The sequence below is a fragment of the Osmerus mordax genome, chromosome 19, assembly GCF_038355195.1.
Source record: "Osmerus mordax isolate fOsmMor3 chromosome 19, fOsmMor3.pri, whole genome shotgun sequence".
Classification (NCBI taxonomy): Eukaryota; Metazoa; Chordata; class Actinopteri; order Osmeriformes; family Osmeridae; genus Osmerus; species Osmerus mordax.
The window spans coordinates 2,720,482-2,737,971 of record NC_090068.1 but is presented as its reverse complement, the minus strand read 5'-3'; the positions used below and the strand labels follow the sequence as shown (position 1 = coordinate 2,737,971).

Genomic DNA, 17,490 nt, shown 5'->3' with positions numbered 1-17,490 from the left:
GGTTCGTTATGAACCTTTGGGTCATGTGACCCGAAGGCAGCACAAGGGTTAAAAGAAATTCCTGCATTAAAATAATGTATCATAACAGTTTGTATGATTTGGTCATTTATTATCACACTAGCATTTAAATATCACGGCAAACAATTACACTGCACTAAACTGTAACTGTAAATGTAAAGTGAAAATAACAAAACCAGTCAGTATGATGACTTGAGCGAATATCATTCACGTCTTACTAAAACAGCGGCCACGCGAAAGGGAATGAGGAAACTGTTTCCTCTACTAAAAAATACAATGCGGGTCACGTGAAAAAAGGATCCAAAGACTCGTAGAAAGACCGAGTTGGGAAATGAACGAATCGTTTGTTTCCTCCAGTACAGAGCCTATGCAGGTCACGTGAAAAATGATCCAAAGACTCGTAGAAAGACCGAGTTGGGAAATGAACGAATCGTTTGTTTCCTCCAGTACAGAGCCTATGCAGGTCACGTGAAAAATTATCCAAAGACTCGTAGAAAGACCGAGTCGGGAAATGAACGAATCGTTGGTTTCCTCTATCTACCACTACAGAGCCTATGCAGGTCACGTGAAAAATGATCCAAAGACTCGTACCCGAAGACCGAGTCGGGAAATGAACGAATCATTTCTGTTTACTTGGACGAGCCTATGCAACAGTCCCGATGCGCGGCCACGAGAAAATGAACGAATCACTCTTTGAGAGGACTCGTTACTCCCGGGTCCTTGAATCGTTCACGAACGACACATCACTACTGGCGAGAGTAGCCGCTTGCAATCGGTTATGCCACTGCATACTTCTATTCTATTTAAAAAAAAAAAAAAAAATCATAAGTATGCAGTGGCATAACGACATCTCTGACGTTGATAACAAACCAAACCGTTTAAAAATCGGTTGAAAATTGAGCAAGTTATGGTCATTTAAAAAGTACATGTAGCACCAACACAATAGACAAGTTTTTGAGCCGTTTCCGCTCTACTTCCTAAACTCCTCCCTTCGATGCAATCCACTTCCGTTCTGGCGGGCTGGGTTTGTTTTGCAAGCTAGCTCCGTTGTGCCGACAAAGCACTGATATCGCAGTGACAAAGAGGATATACAACTTACAACATGAAGAAAAGTGGTTCGGGAACGACGTGTGCGGTAGTTGGTTGCAAACACTCGAGAAAGCACCTGAACGAGTGGTTAGATAGAGTGCTACGACCACCAGTTTTAAAATCTAGAATGGCCTCTAGCCTGTTACAGTTATACTACAGTAGTATGCTTATTGTTTGTAGGCTATTCACATTTTGTTGGTGTTCCTTTGTCCTATTGTTGCAGTGGATTTAATAATTATACATTTATATGTGGATATAATAATTCAAACCTTTCAAAGTGCCAATACACACGTCTGTAAAAGCCCGGCATGAGGTGTGTAGCCAACCGGTGCTTGTTTAAAGCAGTCATAACCGGGTTCATAGGAAGAATAGATAGATAAGTAGTCACTTCAGGCAGTGACAAGCCACTTAAATAAGGATAACAGTGTACTGCCTGTCTTGTCCTTCTGAAGTTGTTAAATTGAATAGGCTGAACATCAACATGTAACATCAATAGCCTAGAAATTCCAAACGAATTAGCTTTCAATGTTATGTATACCTAGGCTACTTGGACCGTGTCCTGGCAATAAATAAAGAACATTATGCTACATGTTTTGCCAGGATAACTGTCAAGACCATTGAATGTTCATGATGTTCCTGTGTGTTTATTCCTTTGACTGGGTACAACAACGCGATCAGTCAACCGACTAAATGTTTTTAATGTCGGGCTACGAATTTATAGAACAACTTCTGTCTGATACGTGTGGCATCCTTTAGCCAAATAATTAGCCTACATTTTGCTGAGAGATTGAAGAGCTAGACAACAAATGTTCTAATGAATCACCGACTAAAGTCATCTTCTGACATTGCCTTTGCTCCATGTTAAAAGCTACAAAATGATGGACTGGCAAAAGCTTTATAACTATAAATCTACTCTAAAATGTACTTAAAAGTATGGCGACGACGTTGGCAACTTATCCAGTAGTAAATGTCAAACGACAAGTATGTCAAAGTAGTAGAACCGTGATCCCAAGCTAGCATCGACATCGCTGTGTTTACACCGGCAGACGCTTTGCAAACCACTTCCGGTGGAAATTAAATGCATTTGTGTTTGTGTTGCATTTGAGTTATGGCGGCCCCCTGGGATTTGGAGCGTAAACTTGTCTATAGGTGCGTTCGACATGACCTGACTTCATGCAGCGCTGCAGCCGGCTGCAGGCGGCTGACTTGAAACAGTGAATTCTGGTTAGACTTTTTGTCCGACTTGAGACGGCGCCGAGGCTAGGTCACTGTGACGTAGCCATCAAAGTACCGTGAGATCGATTCGAGAACTGCCGGCTGTGTAGCCCATATATATTTATAAACACGTTGCCGGACAACGGAGTCGAACGTCCGCACATGGCGGCCATCTTGCTACAGTCAACTCGCTCACCCATAACATTGTGTTGATGCTACATGTACTTTTTAAATGACCATAACTTGCTCAATTTTGAAACGGTTTGGTTTGTTATCAACGTCAGAGATGTCGGTATGCCACTGCATACTTATGAATAAGTATGTTTTATTTTTATAGAATAGAAGTATGCAGTGGCATAACGACATCTCTGACGTTTACAATGTTATGGGTGAGCGAGTTCACTGTCGCATGATGGCCGCCATGTGCGGACGTTCTATACTCCGCCGTAAGACATCTAGTGTTTATATATCTATGGTGTAGCCGAGCGCATTTGCTCAAGAGCAACTGCAAGGGTTCTAATGACTACACAGCTATTTCATGATTGGCCAAGACTCACACAAAACTTTGACGCGTGTTTTGTAATTATTCTGACACCTTCAGTTTTCGCCTTCAGTTTTTTTGCTCAAATCCGGACCAAACAGTTTAATTGAATTAAAAATGTGTTGAAGAAAGGGTTTTAGTCCGCCTCTTCACTAACGGAAAGACTAAGTTTAATTATAAATAAAGTAAAGTAAGCAAACAGCGCTTGATCGGACATGACTAACGTCAACGCAGCAAACCACGAGAAGCTGGAATGTCCGACTTTACAGAGCCGTTTTCAACTCCTCCCCGACTGCAAGCGGCTACTCTCGCCGGTCGTTTCATGCAGCCGCAGTCCATGTCGAATGCACCTAGTGTTATGGGTGAGCGAGTTGACTGTAGCAAGATGGCTGCCATGTGCGGCCGTTCTAGACTCCGCCGTAAGACATCTAGGGCCATGTATAAACGTTGCGTACGCACAAAAAGCTTGCGTACGCTGGTTTTCCCGCACACTTTGTGATGTATAAAGATGTACTTGACGTGAGAATGTGCGGGCCGTCAAGGAAAGTTTTGAGCAGACGTGAGAATGTGCGGACCGTCTGTAACGTGGCGAATTCTAACTGAAAAGTGCCGAAACTCACCAAACATTACAAAACAAAGTTTCGACTACTACGTTTATGACGTTGACTATTCAAAAAACATACAAATAAAAGTTTGATCATTAATGTGGATGATCACATCAAAATGCCAAAACCCAAAACGGGAAATGCTATAGCCTTCTGTTTAATCCGCTACCACTTAATAACATGTTAAACTTAACCCTTGTGTTATCTTCGGGTCATTCTGACCCATCAGTCATTGTGACCCACCGTCGTATTGCGACAACTTTACCGCATACAAAAACAAAGTTAAGCATTTTCTTTTAACCGTTGGGCTGTCTCAGACCCCCCACATTGCGAATGTTAAAAGAAAATTATTTTTATTTGTTTTTGTATTGGGTAAAATTGGGTAAACACAACGATGGTTCGTTATGAACCTTTGGGTCATGTGACCCGAAGGCAGCACGAGGGTTAAGGGTGTCAAACGAACGACAAAATCACTCAGGAAATGCATGTCACGCTAACTATAGCTGCCATGCTGTTACGATGCGCCACCACTCGTTTCTTCATTTAAAGTTTTACATCGGACCATTTCTTCTTAATTTCTGCCATGGTCCGGTTCTCTGAACCCACATCATTTATGGCCCTATAATAATAATAACTTTATTTGTAATGCACTTTACATTTAGCTAAATCTCAAAGTGTTACAGGTTAAAAACAAGAAAGGGTGACAGTTTTCCACTACGCCGACTTTCTTTTGTCGCAAATACATTTAGTCATTTAGCAGACGCTCTTATCCAGAGCGACTTACAGTAAGTACAGGGACATTCCCCCGAGGTAAGTAGGGTGAAGTGCCTTGCCCAAGGACACAACGTCAGTTGGCATGACCGGGAATCGAACTGGCAACCTTCGGATTACTAGCCCGATTCCCTCACCGCTCAGCCACCTGACTCCCTCGAAATACCTGATGACAGGCCGACAAACAGGACACATTTTCTCGCCTCCACCTCTGTTATCAGAACCTCGATCTCACAGTCACCGTATTTCTTCTAATAAACGCTGCAGCGTTTATTAAATAACGTTCATTTTTGGTGCAGCGTTTATTCGAGGGCGGCGTTTATTCGAAGAAATACGGTAATTCAGACAAAGAAATGACCTCAGGAGCGCATTTATAGTCCATCTGCATATTCATTTATGGGAGGAGGCAAGGCGGGGTCAGTGGCTCGTTCACGTGCAGTCAATCTCACGTTGATTGTGATCTAAAAGGAAAGGTGCGCAGGACCTGGCGTACGACCGGTTTTATACATCTGTGCATAGGTACTTTTCGAATTTTGGCCGTACGCCATCTTCTGGTATGAAAGCTGCGCAATCCTTTATACATGAGGCCCCTGGGGTCTCATTTATAAAACTGTGCGTAGGATTCTTACTAAAAGTGTACGTACGCCCAAAAGCCTAAAAAATCAGATTTATAAAACCGTGCGTACGCACACCTGTAAGCAATGTTCCCTTTATAAATCACAGACTACCCACAAGTGTGCGTACGTGAATCTGCATTGTACCCCGCCCTGAACACGCTCATTTTTAACCATAAATGGTCAATGCAAAGCACCTCATGAATGACCCTGGCATGCGATTTTTCTTTACGGTGAATCATGGCGCATGACAACTTCTCAGACACTGTTAGCCTATTGGCGGAGGCCCGAAAACCACATTATTTGGTGGCCGGTGGATCACCAATAAAAAAAACAGTGCGAGTGGCGTCAACTGTGCCAGTGATACCGCGAGTCGAGATACAATTTTGAAAACAAAAGCGTTTTGTTATTGAACAGTTGTCTATTGAAGTCTGGACTGATAACGAGGACGTAGAGTGTAGCGATTGCGCGGGAGCTTAGTGACTGTATTTCCAGTTTTTGACATATGATGATATATGCACAGTATTAAAGAAATATATTTAGTTATACAATGTGTTCTGCAGTTATCTAAAGGTAGGATATGTGATGTTATCCTGTATTCCATGCAGTCGGGCTCGGGCATCTCCCCCTCCTACATCCCGTAGTGGACAATCTGATGGTGAGACATAGCCTACAGCGCTGAATTTTTATTTAAAATTTGAGTTGGATTGTACAAGGTGTTTATGGAACAATTATCACTCAGTACAAGCGCAAATAACACTGCTGGATTTAATCTTCATGATAATGATGAAATCGAGTGAAAAAAACGTGTGTGAGGAAAACAAAATATATAAATATTACGAGTAATTGTTCTTCCCACATTTACTTTCTGCAGTCTGACTACAGTAGCCTACGGTCATCTGCGTCGCCAATTCCAACTGTTTCCAAAATGTGTGTAGGCCTACGGGAGGGTCAGAGTTTGCGTGGAGGATCGCACATTCTCCCGTCAAGTTTGTTTTTTATAAATCACAACCTTTGCGTGGAAAGTGGCGTACGCACATTTTCAGCCCCGTTTTGTGCGTACGCAAGCTTTATAAATGAGACCTTTGAGGTCTCATTTATAAATGAGGTCTTTATATATATCTATGGTGTAGCCGAGCGCATTTTCTCAAGAGCAACTGCACGGGTTCTAATGACGACACAGCTATTTCATGATTGGCCAGACTCACACACGACAACTTTCACGCGTGTTTTGTAATTATTCTGACACCTTCAGTTTCGCCAACGCTCAAATCCGGACCAAACTGTTTAATTGAATTAAAAATGTGTTAAAGGGTTTTAGCAAACCACGAGAAGCAGGAATGTCCGATTTTAAGGAGCCGTTTTTAACTCCTCCCCGACTGCAAGCGGCAACTCTCGCCGGTCGTTTCATGCCGCCGGAGTCCATGTCGAATGCACCTAATGTTACCTTTCATAAATAGGCTACATTATAAATAGCCTACAAATTTTATTTTGAGTAACTGAACATTTCTTGAATTAGGTTAACAATGTGGCAACGAAGAATTCCATTAACTCTGCATAACAGTAGAAAAATGTAAGCAGTAATGCCAAAATTATGTTTAGATGCCTGACCAAGCCATATTTCTTTATTCCCGAAATTGGCATGATATGAATAAATATGACATACATAACTACCCATTGTAGTTGCAAATCAGAGACGTGCTCAAAACATACATTGTTATTACATTAAGAGGTTAAGTATTTGAAACAGACATTTCTTCCAAAAAATTTTGTGGTGTTGCATAACCTGAATTTCACAACATAGTTGCTCAATTGACCCCCCAGAACAGTGCAAATAACTGAGTTCAATGAACAGTATTTCTGCAAATTGGAATTCTGGGCATAACTACAATAAAACACTTTATCCTGAACTACAAAGGTTACAGTCAGGTTGTTCCGTTAGAGCATTGTGCGCAGCTTGGCACTATTCATTATCAACCAGTGCAGAAAACCATAATGTAATGCAAATGATAAAACAGGTGGATAGCAAGCCTACTCTATTCTTGATGTAGAGTTAGGTATTTCTCTTAGTGTGGATGAGGAAGTCTCTTTGTAGGTCTGCATCCAGGCTCCCAGCTCCTCCTCTGCTACCAGGGGGATCTGTCACCAAGGTCAGCTTGTTGAACACCCCGCGGCCAAAGTAGTCAGCCACCACAGAAAATCCATCATTGGAGCACCGTAACTGAAAGGACCAATGGGTGAGTTCAATCAAGTTCAGTCCAATTAATTCTCAAATTCTCAGTTTAAGCAGTAGACATTCATGAATTCATTGTTTACTTCAGTAGCCTACTTCTTTCATTTTAAACTCTACTCTATCTTGAACTCTATTACTGTATCACTATATGGTCCATACCCACTTCAAAGCTCAGTGGGAGTATTGTAATAGTTTGAGGTTGATTTGCTACCACAGAATCAGTCAACTAAGAATTGAGAGTGTAAATTTAAAAGTAGATGCTCTTTGGAAATCCTACCATTCACATTCTCCCCCCCCCCCCCCCCCCCTCCCTCAGCTAGTGTGTAACCTGAGCAGACAGCTTACTTGTCTGGAGAAGTGGTCGTGCAGGTCTCGTTTCTGGTCCTGGGCGCGCAGCATGTCCATCACCTTGCGGTTTTCCGGTGTGCAGGTGGGACACTCTGCGTCACTCTCGGCGTAGCTGTCAAAGCAATGCTGGTGGAACGAGTGGCTGCACAGGAAGTGGACGGAGGGCAGCTCCAGGGGACTGTTGCACATGCTGCACTTGGTTTTCTGGAAGATCTTTGCACTATGAAGGAAGTGTGCGAGAGATCGGTCAATATTAGATACCGATTTGAATACAGTGTGTGGTCACACTGTCACTGTCATGTATTTACAGTGTTGTGTGCTGTACTGTCTTTGCCATGTGGTCAGTTTGTCTTATCATGTTATATGTCTTATTGTGTGTCCTTTTTAGGGACGCACAATATTGGATTTTGGCCGATATTCGATATGTCAATATTTTCAAACTCATTTTGGCCGATACCGATGTATATACACATTTTTCCCTTGATATATATATACACTTTAATTTTACTGAAGAGAAATCCAAGTATCTCTCCGGTACTACCTTTACCTTATTACACTCATGTGTTATAGATAAGGCAACACATAAGACAAACAACATTTGATTGAAAAAAAATGACTAAATGATTCTACCATAAATGTATCATTTTACAAATGTAGACAGACATTTACCCCTGAAAAATAGGTAAAATATCTTACTTAAAAATAAATGATATAACAGTGCCAAATTTTATTTTTATGTTCAGACTTTAAAGTTCAGTCCTTAGGAGTAAAATAAATAAAAATACATTTTCAAATAAAAGATGTACATTCATCTCTTACTTGAACAGGTCTGCCAAATTCTTCCCTGATATAGTAGTTGACATTGCACTGAAACTTACAGTGGTCAAGTGCACAAAAAAGCAGCTGTAGTCCAGACCTACACTTCAGTCCTTATGACCCACTTTAAAGTATAATCAAACTTAAAACCAAGGTCCATATATTGTCTTGTGAGCCGCAGACAGTCCTGTAACAACGCAGTGACAAACAGTGTGCTCTGTATTGCAAATACAAGGACATTTTATCCTTCACTTGAACTTCGAGTCATGTAAACCTTTTCAGTCCAACTACCTACGGTGACAACTTCAGCTGACCAGTAGGCTATTTTTCAGCTATTTTTTTTGCCGTTAAGCTCTTTTACCTTTGGGTGGTCGCTGCTGTATTTTCTAGCTTTGTCAAAGGACTGAAGTAGAGGCTGCTGATGGGTTTTTGTCTGTGTTTTTTCCTTCTTACTTTACAAAAAGTCTTGGTGCTGCTCAGGATGACGGCTCTTAAGATGCGTAATCATATGTGTATCTGTTATCTGTTTTACATGTCTCTAAATACCTCCACAGAGGCAAGTTTAAGTTGCTGGCACTCATGCTACGTTCACGGTCGTCACGTGCGCATTGTGACGCACGGCACCCTATCGGCAAGGCTCATCGGCAGAAATATTCATATCTGCCGATGCCGATAATGCTCATTTTGAGCTTTTATCGGCCGGTGCCGATATCATCGTGCATCCCTAGTGCTTTTTATTGATTTAAATTGGTATTGGCTAGCTGAATCAGGAATTGGATATTACCAAAATATAAAAGCAAAGTTTCTTCCTCCAAACTTTATCTTTCTAATTGCAAGTACAAAACAAAGCTATGAATCCAGTGTTGGATCTAACAGCATGCTTGAATCAAGAGGAGCTCTATTCTAAAGCAATTTGAACATTCAATCATTCACTTTAAGGAGTTACTGAATAATGTGGAGGTGGCATGTTGTTAAGCTTCGGGAAGCCAGCAGGAATGGACCGTGATGAGGATTACCTGCTCCTCAGCTCCTGGATCTCGGAGCGTAGGTGGGCCGTCTCCTCGCGGTACTGGCAGATCTTGCGTTCGTCGTCCTCAATTTGCTGGCTCTCCCTCTGCAGCTTGTTGATAAGGTAGTCTTTAATAACAGACAACGTGGCCGTAGAATTGTGCGCCAGGGTCTGCACCACTGAGGTGACACAAACAGAAAAGGAATCAAGGCATGACTCCTTCGAAAACTTTCTAGCCTCTTTGGTCAGAATTTGACTTGGTCAGGCAGTCATTAGCAGGTTGCCAAAATACGTTTGATTTACACAATAGGTCCGAGCTTGCCATCTTAAACTGAAACAAACTGGTCAGAGAACAAGGTGGCCTCAAACTCACCCAGTAGCGGAGGCATCAGATTGTTCTGGTCGATGTGCTGCAGGACTTCGCTTATGTATTCCTTACAGTCCTCCTCTTTCCGGGCAAAGTAGCCCAGCGCCTGCTCCCACAAGCACACCTCCTGGTCACCAAAACGCTTGCAGGCCTCCACCACTTTACTGTACTCCTCATTCTGCATGTGGTAGTGCATGATCTGCTGGTAGCTGCAGATAATCATTGACACAATTAATGAATCTGAAGGTGTGTCGTTAATAATGTCAAGAGGAATTTTTCTAATTAGCATATTACAAATTAAACCTTTCATCAAACTTATGAAGCAAAACCTGATATGTAATTTGACTACATATCAAATTCAACAGGTTTACAGAGACTCACAGTTTGCCTTTTTCATAGAGGTAAAGGACCCCTTCTTTGAAGTTGTGCATCTGACATAGTACCAAGGCCTTGTCAAACACAGTGTTGTCACTCCTCAGCAAAGACAGAGCTGCCCCCTGGAGAACTTTCTTCCTCTGCCGGACAAGACAAAAACATCAGCGTCAACAAAAACAGCTCCAAAAAAGCTAAATAAGGCAAGAAATACAAAACTCAGCATATGAAAAGGTGTGAGTTCTAGAGGTGAGGCAAGTACTTGCCTCTGGGAAATGTCGCTCTGGATAAGAATATCTGCTAAATGACTAAATGTAAATGGTGCAGTAACCTCAGGGTCCTGTTCATGAGCCCAGTCTTGCAGTCGAAGCTCTAGCAGGGTGTCGTACACGCCTTGAGTAGAGAAAGGTTCCACCTTTATCATGTGTTCCAGGAAGGCCCTCAGCTCTCGTGGGTTGTTGGCAAAGATTGGGATGAACTCTTCAGAGTTGGCCTATGAGACAGGACAGGCATAAAAAAATATGTACACCTTTCATTTAGGAAATATAAGGACCGTATAAGTGTAATCAATGATCACTATTACTTTGGTTTTTCATTACCTGCTTTGATATACCCTGGTAAACCTGAGATATGATGATGTTGCTTTTCTTGCATGGTCCCAGAACCAAAAATTATGTAATATTGTAGTTGTTGTTCCATACTATTATTATATTGTATTATTAGTTAAGAACTGGTCCTTCTGGTCCTTGATTACCTGATCTACTATATGCACGCTTTCTGTATGTCGCTTTGGGCAAAAGTCTGCTAAATGAATACAAATGTCAAATGTCATCATTTGAACTTTTACAGACCTTGTTGGTTAGGCTTCTATCCAGGCTGTCCACATCAGTGGAGTCACTGTTTGGCTGGTAGTTGGTGCATAGACCCTTCAGCAAGAGTGTGGTGTCTTCAGGAACATGGTGCATCAAAGTCTTTCCATAGCGCTTCATGTTGCTCTCTGCCTGCTCAAAGGGCAGCCGACCAATGTATCGCAGAGCTTCTTGGTAGTTCTGAAGCATTGAGATGGAACATTAGGAGTTGATATGGTAGCCATTTGGCCACCACTATTAAGAAAAGCGTGATATAATGCATTAATCAATTCTAATCAAGTGCAATCTTGACAGTTTCACTATTTTAGTCACAATGACAGTGCAATAGTTTGAATCAAGATTTAGAACAGTGAGGCTATTTAATAAAAAATAAAAATAAAACGACCTGGTTATGAGGAGACATGGTATGGATCTTAACCCAAAATTGTTTCTCCACAAGCTAAAGTTATTTACCTTGAGGTCTTCCAACTGGATCTTCAGGTACCATTCGTGGTGCATGTGTCTCTCGGCCAGGAAGACAGCGTGGTGGTGGTATCCAGCCTGGCGCAGCACCTTGATGGCAATCTCTACATCAAAGTGGACTTCACTCTCACTGCTCTGTCGGGTACAAGACACAAGAAACACAGTCAGTCTAAGCATAAAAAAAAAAGATTATCAGCACAATTATGCATAGCATTATTTTATACCGTATTTCTTCGAACAAACGCCACAGCGTTTATTACACAATGATCATTTTTGGTGCGGCGTTAATTCGAGGGCGGCGTTTATTCAAGGGCGGCGTTTATTCGAGGGCGGCGTTTAATTAGTAAGAGAGATTTAGAGAATTGCAGCTGCAGTGCAGCCATAGACAAACATAGAATAGACAAGGAGGTCAAACACAAAGCCTAATATAAAATTGGAGCGCGTGTCTACATTGTGAAGAAATCTGAAGCAGCATGCCGAAACGTTCTTACACTTCAGCTTTCTGTTAGAAAGCTGTGCAGAAAACACTCACCAGCAGCAACAGATCTGTAGCACGCAAACTTCGGGTTGATGAAATTCGACGAATTTGCCAGTGGTGAAGTCAGCTACCTCGCTATATTGTAGGCTATTACATTACTATAATGTATCATTTGTTTTCAACCAATGTCATAATTTAGAATTATATATTTGCATTCAGTATTATTACGTGACTTTAGGTAAGTGTAGGCCTACAGTGCCTTTATTTTGAAGGCCTTTTGGAATGCTCGTGAGTGAGAGTCGACAAGCTAACAGCAAGCGAAGCACGGACAATATAATGCTCCGATAAAAGTTAAAGGTTGTTAACGAATGTTAGCGATCTAATAAAACCTCTATTGTACAGCATGCAGCCAATGAGGTATGTTGTTGTGTCTGTATTTTACTTTAGTGAACGTTATTCAAATGCTGCGCATGTCATCCATCCATCCATCATCTTCCGCTTGTCCGGGGGTCGGGTCGCGGGGGCAGCAACCTAAGCAGGGAGGCCCAGACTTTCCTCTCCCCGGCCACTTCCACCAGCTCTTCCTGGGGGACCCCGAGGCGTTCCCAGGCCAGCCGAGAGACATAGTCCCTCCAGCGTGTCCTGGGTCTTCCCCGGGGCCTCTTCCCAGTGGGACGTGCCCAGAACACCTCACCAGGGAGGCGTCCAGGAGGCATCCTTATCAGATGCCCGAGCCACCTCAACTGGCCCCTCTCGACGCGGAGGAGCAGCGGTTCTACTCTGAGCCCCTCCCGGATGACCGAGCTTCTCACCCTATCTCTAAGGGAGAGCCCGGACACCCTGCGGAGAAAACTCATTTCGTCCGCTTGTATTCGAGATCTCGTTCTTTCGGTCACTACCCACAGTTCGTGACCATAGGTGAGGGTAGGAACGTAGATCGACTGGTAAATAGAGAGCTTCGCCTTTCGACTCAGCTCCTTTTTCACCACAACGGACCGATGCAGAGCCCGCATCACTGCGGACGCCGCACCGATCCGCCTGTCGATCTCGCGCTCCATCCTTCCCTCACTCGTGAACAAGACCCCGAGATACTTGAACTCCTCTGCTTGGGACAAGATCTCCTCCCCGACCCGGAGATTGCACTCCACCTTTTTCCGGTCGATAACCATGGCCTCAGATTTGGAGGTGCTGATTCCCATCCCAGCCGCTTCGCATTCGGTTGCGAACCGCTCCAGTGAGAGCTGGAGGTCACGGCCCGATGAAGCCAACAGGACCACATCATCCGCAAAAAGCAGCGACCCGATCCTGAGGTCCCCAAACCGGACCCCCTCAACGCCTTGGCTGCGCCTAGAAATTCTGTCCATATAAGTTATGAACAGAATCGGTGACAAAGGGCAGCCCTGGCGGAGTCCAACCCTCACCGGGAACAAGTTCGACTTACTACCGGCAATGCGGACCAAACTCTGGCACCGGTCGTACAGGGACCAAACAGCCCCGATCAGGGAGTCCGGTACCCCGTACTCCCGGAGCACCCCCCACATGAGCCCCCGAGGGACACGGTCGAACGCCTTTTCCAAATCCACAAAACATGTGTAGACTGGTTGGGCGAACTCCCATGCACCCTCCAGAACCCTGCCGAGGGTATAGAGCTGGTCCACAGTTCCACGGCCAGGACGAAAACCACATTGCTCCTCCTGAATCCAAGGTTCGACAATCCGACGGACCCTCCTCTCCAGCACCCCTGAATAGACTTTCCCAGGGGGTGCGCATGTCATTTTATGTTCATATTAAGCTAGCTAATGTGGTCTTTATTTTCTCGTTATACTAGTAGGCCTTACTGTGGGTTCAGTGTTCACGGTGGATTTGGAGAAGAGGCTTCAAACCTGTAGCAAGAAAGCCACTTGTGTCTGCCAGTGCTTCGAGGGAATTATAATACACTTGTGATTTAAATACTGTGTTTTAATTTAACCAATTAAGTAACCGTTTTGTATTTTTTTGGTGCAGCGTTTAATCGAGGGGGGCGTTTATTTGAGGGCGGCGTCTAATCGAAGAAATACGGCACTTCCAAATGGGCAAAAAAGCCATGCTAACCTTAATAAACTCTTCCAGCTTGGAACTGTCCTTCAGCTTGGTGTAGCAGTTCAGCAGTAGGGTGGTGTGGTCTGCATTGGCCAGGGACAGCCTGTGAAGCGCCTGCAGGTAGGCTGTCAAATTATGGATCCTCTGGGCATCTAGGAACTTCCTAATTACGTACGAGGGCTCCAATTTCCCAATGGTGCTTAAGGAAAGATGCAATGTAAATACTGAGGTACAATCTCCAGTCCTGTCAGTAAATATTGGCAAATGGAACAGTATGTTGGTTGAAAAATTTGGTTATTAAAGTGTTATTATTTTGCTTTGCTATCAAGCTGAATTGGCCCCACCAATAAAATAATTGGGCAACACTTAACATCAACATTACATTAAATACCATGAAAGTACATAACAATACCTATAGTAACACTGTTGGTACACAGAAAATGCTTCATTACACACTTAATTAAACCCACTTCATTAGGGTTTACCAGTACAAGTTATTACACAAGTAAAACTTGCATGGTAAATGTTGGGGTTTCCATCGGATAAGTGGATGCTAACATGAATCTTGTTTTGGTAACTTAGTCTTCACATGCCCCTTCACAACATCCACCTACCCTTTATACCCCTTCCCTCATTCTGTGCCTTCTGACACTTTAATAATCTATACCAATAACACTAAATACAATTGAACTATATAGCAATTACTATCTAAATACAATGTTTTACTATATGTACTGCTATGCATATGCGCTATATGTGTTGCTACATGGTAATTAAAGTAACTTGAACATAAAGTGTTGCCAAAATGCGTCTCAATTGACGGGGAGCTGTCTGGTTTCCATGTGCCTTACCGGATGTACTGCTGTATAGCTCCGTCGTGGTCTCCTTTGTTGTAGAGGTGGTCACCATACTGTCTGAAGATCTCTGACAAGCCGTCACTGTCTAGGTGTTGGCTTTTAGCCAGGTTGATGGCCATGACAAATAGGTTCTTCTTAAAGAGCATCTAGACACAGAGAGATTGATAAAGAGCCTTGCTCTGGGTTAAAGGGGTTGAAGTAAACAATTGTAACATCTTTGGAGCTCACCTCTAGTTTGGTTTGAGTATCTTTCTCCTGCAGCACAAACATCTTGCCGTCTCTAGTCAGGATATAGAAAGAACCCCACTCTGCCAGCACATCGATGATGTCTTCAAAAGAAGCACTGTAAGCAATGAACTTGTTGTCTAGGTCGTAAATGCTCAGAATTTGTTTCTCAGATGGAGATGTCTCTCTGCTCCCAAATCCAGGCCTGAAAACATGTCCCCACAACAGGTCATGAAAACTCATTAAAGGCACATAATTTTGAAGATCATATAAAAGGGAAGTTTGTGTTTTGATAATTGATAGCCTCTCACCAGACAGGCTTAAACCAAACACTCTTAACTGAAATATATTGCAGAGGTTCAGCTGTGCAAGCACACATTAGAATTCTCCTCACTTGTTGGGTGACTTGGTGTCTCTGGTGAGTAGTAGGAGGTAGCCTCTGTGCCAGTGGGCCATTATCTTGTGGCCGTCAAAAGCAAAGCAGGGCCCTCTCTCATCAGGCTGGTACATGTACACACACTCATCACCTGCTACTATAAACTGTGAGTCCTGGGAGGGGTCGGTGAGGGAGGAGCAACGCAATGCACAGCCATGTGTATCCAGCTCTAATTTGGGGTACTCCTTGACCGACAGAGTGTAGCACTGAGCAGAGAAATGTCAAATCACAAAAATAAGCTGGAATCAAAGGTAAGGACTTGAATTAAAATGGAATTTTACAATACAACTCAAAAGTTATGGAGACAACTTACATGAACTTTTTCCAAAGTGGCCACAAACAGGTTAGTCACCTTGCTTGCTTGACGGAAAGCTAGGCCTGTAATGGGACAGGTGCCCTCGTGCAGAGTTAAGGTTTTACTATGCCTGTCCCTGGTAATGTCACCCTTGGTCAACACCACACTTCCATCTGTGAATCCTGGAAGCACATGGTTTGCAGTCATCCATTTATGACAAGGAGCAAATTTGTCTAAGCTAAAGGAATACTGTCTCATGAGGAAATACTGAAATGCTGCTTACCAATGGCCATGAAGTTGAGGTTCTCATGTACACTTAAACAAGAAACTTCTGTTGGCTTGTTCCCAGGAATAGCTGGAAATATTCTGGTACACAAAGGATTCCCGCTGTCTCGCTTGTCCAGGTTCCATACTTTGACCTGTAAAACAAATACTGTTTATTCTGATTCATTTTAATTTTTCTTTTTGGACCACTGAAACAAAGAGTCTAAGAAGAGCTGCTAATGCAATTCAAGCAGTATTTTGTGGTTATCAAAATAATGTATTGACACTTGCCAATGGGTTTATTCCTGGCTCATCCTGTCCAACTGAGACCAGAATGCTGTGCTGCTTAAGCTGATAAAGGTGTGTCACACGAAGTTTATATGCCTGGAAGGAAGTCAACTGCAGGGAGCGTGTCAAAAACCAGATCTGACCATCCATATGTAATACTTTCAGGGTCACGGCTCAAATAACAGTGAATAAGGTGATACTAACACAATGCTTTGATTTACATTAGCGTTATGCCATAGCTACAGCGACAGAAAAATTGTAACAACTCATTGCTTTTCAAAACATCAGCGTCTTTTTCGACAATTGTCAACTCAGAAGTATATGGTTTCTAATCACATAAAATGTAGGCTAAACGGATTAAGTTTATATCACATATGGTTAGGCTACATATGTTGACACTATCCGTGTCTGAAAATGACGCTATATTGTGCGGTCACCGTAGTGGGGGACGTTTGATGGCAAAACAAATATTATATTGCACGAGGATCGACATTTCTAACCAGCTGAAGTCATTTTTAAGCTAGTCATCTGATTTTGCTAACCAAAACAACTAGCTGACTACTGTACCTCTAGTTCTACTTGAGCAAAATATATAGCGACACTGGCAACGTTTGCTTTGAAAGGATATCTCCAATAACAATGTGTCCTCTGCCCGAATCACACGCCGAGATTCCAACGGGGAGTACGAAGTTCTTCCCATTATCTCCAGCATCCTTTACTGTCTCTTTATCAAAAAAGACAAATCGCCTCCACTGTAAAAATGCTGCCATTTCTTGCTAACAATGCTGGGTCGCGGAGGAAGTCATGTGATAATCACGTGATAATCACACAAGGAAGCCTCTTCGACCAATTCTTTAAAATGGGAAAATCTAAATGCGTAAATCTATATTATTAGTTATCCACATACATATGGTATTCCGGGTATATGAGAAAATAAGGTACACTTTTTAACTTTTAATTAGGAAAAGGCAATGTTAATACGAAATGAAATTAAAGATGTGAGATGAAACATTAAGGTACATAATATTGTATGTTCAACATGACGAGTATTAACACAAATGTCTACAAATGTGGGGATTTGTGTCATGTCATACATTTTACGCCTATTCATTTAACGTGGACCTATGACATGAGCAATCCTTTTTTTGCGCTTAACACTTTGCACGTGGACCTATCACCAACCGGTGCGTGCGTCAAAGAAGGCGGGTTCTGCGGGGTGGAGGGTCATCGCTGCACTCG

General features: G+C 42.8%; 2 protein-coding genes across 3 annotated transcripts in view; one reads left to right on the top strand and one right to left on the bottom strand.

Annotated features, from left to right (window-relative positions):
- Nucleotides 1–17,490, top strand: part of hyou1 (hypoxia up-regulated 1) — a 94,357-nt gene that overhangs the window by 66,227 nt on the left and 10,640 nt on the right. The gene's annotated exons all lie outside the window — the stretch shown is intronic.
- vps11 (VPS11 core subunit of CORVET and HOPS complexes) lies at nucleotides 6,461–17,032 on the bottom strand. 2 transcript variants are annotated; one of them, XM_067256853.1, is made up of 16 exons: nucleotides 16,880–17,032; nucleotides 16,255–16,403; nucleotides 15,983–16,118; nucleotides 15,718–15,881; nucleotides 15,363–15,610; nucleotides 14,972–15,173; nucleotides 14,738–14,889; nucleotides 13,899–14,130; nucleotides 11,321–11,464; nucleotides 10,850–11,047; nucleotides 10,330–10,491; nucleotides 10,008–10,141; nucleotides 9,633–9,835; nucleotides 9,267–9,438; nucleotides 7,432–7,654; nucleotides 6,461–7,074 (listed from the first exon to the last, which is right to left on the bottom strand). In XM_067256853.1, exons 1-16 carry the CDS (start codon nucleotides 17,019–17,021, stop codon nucleotides 6,907–6,909), a joined length of 2,829 nt encoding a protein of 942 aa, XP_067112954.1. In that variant the 5' UTR covers nucleotides 17,022–17,032; the 3' UTR covers nucleotides 6,461–6,906. The 2 variants fall into 2 exon arrangements, with proteins under 2 accessions (XP_067112954.1, XP_067112955.1); XM_067256854.1 differs by having other exon boundaries at nucleotides 13,899–14,085.

Coding starts and splice junctions, on each gene's coding strand:
- vps11 (XM_067256853.1), bottom strand. CDS start 17,021: ATGGCAGCATTTTTACAGTGGAGGCGATTTGTCTTTTTTGATAAAGAG. Junction 15,174..15,362: donor GACACCAAGTCACCCAACAA/GTGAGGAGAATT, acceptor ACATGTTTTCAG/GCCTGGATTTGGGAGCAGAG. Junction 10,492..10,849: donor ATAGAAGCCTAACCAACAAG/GTCTGTAAAAGT, acceptor CCTGTCTCATAG/GCCAACTCTGAAGAGTTCAT.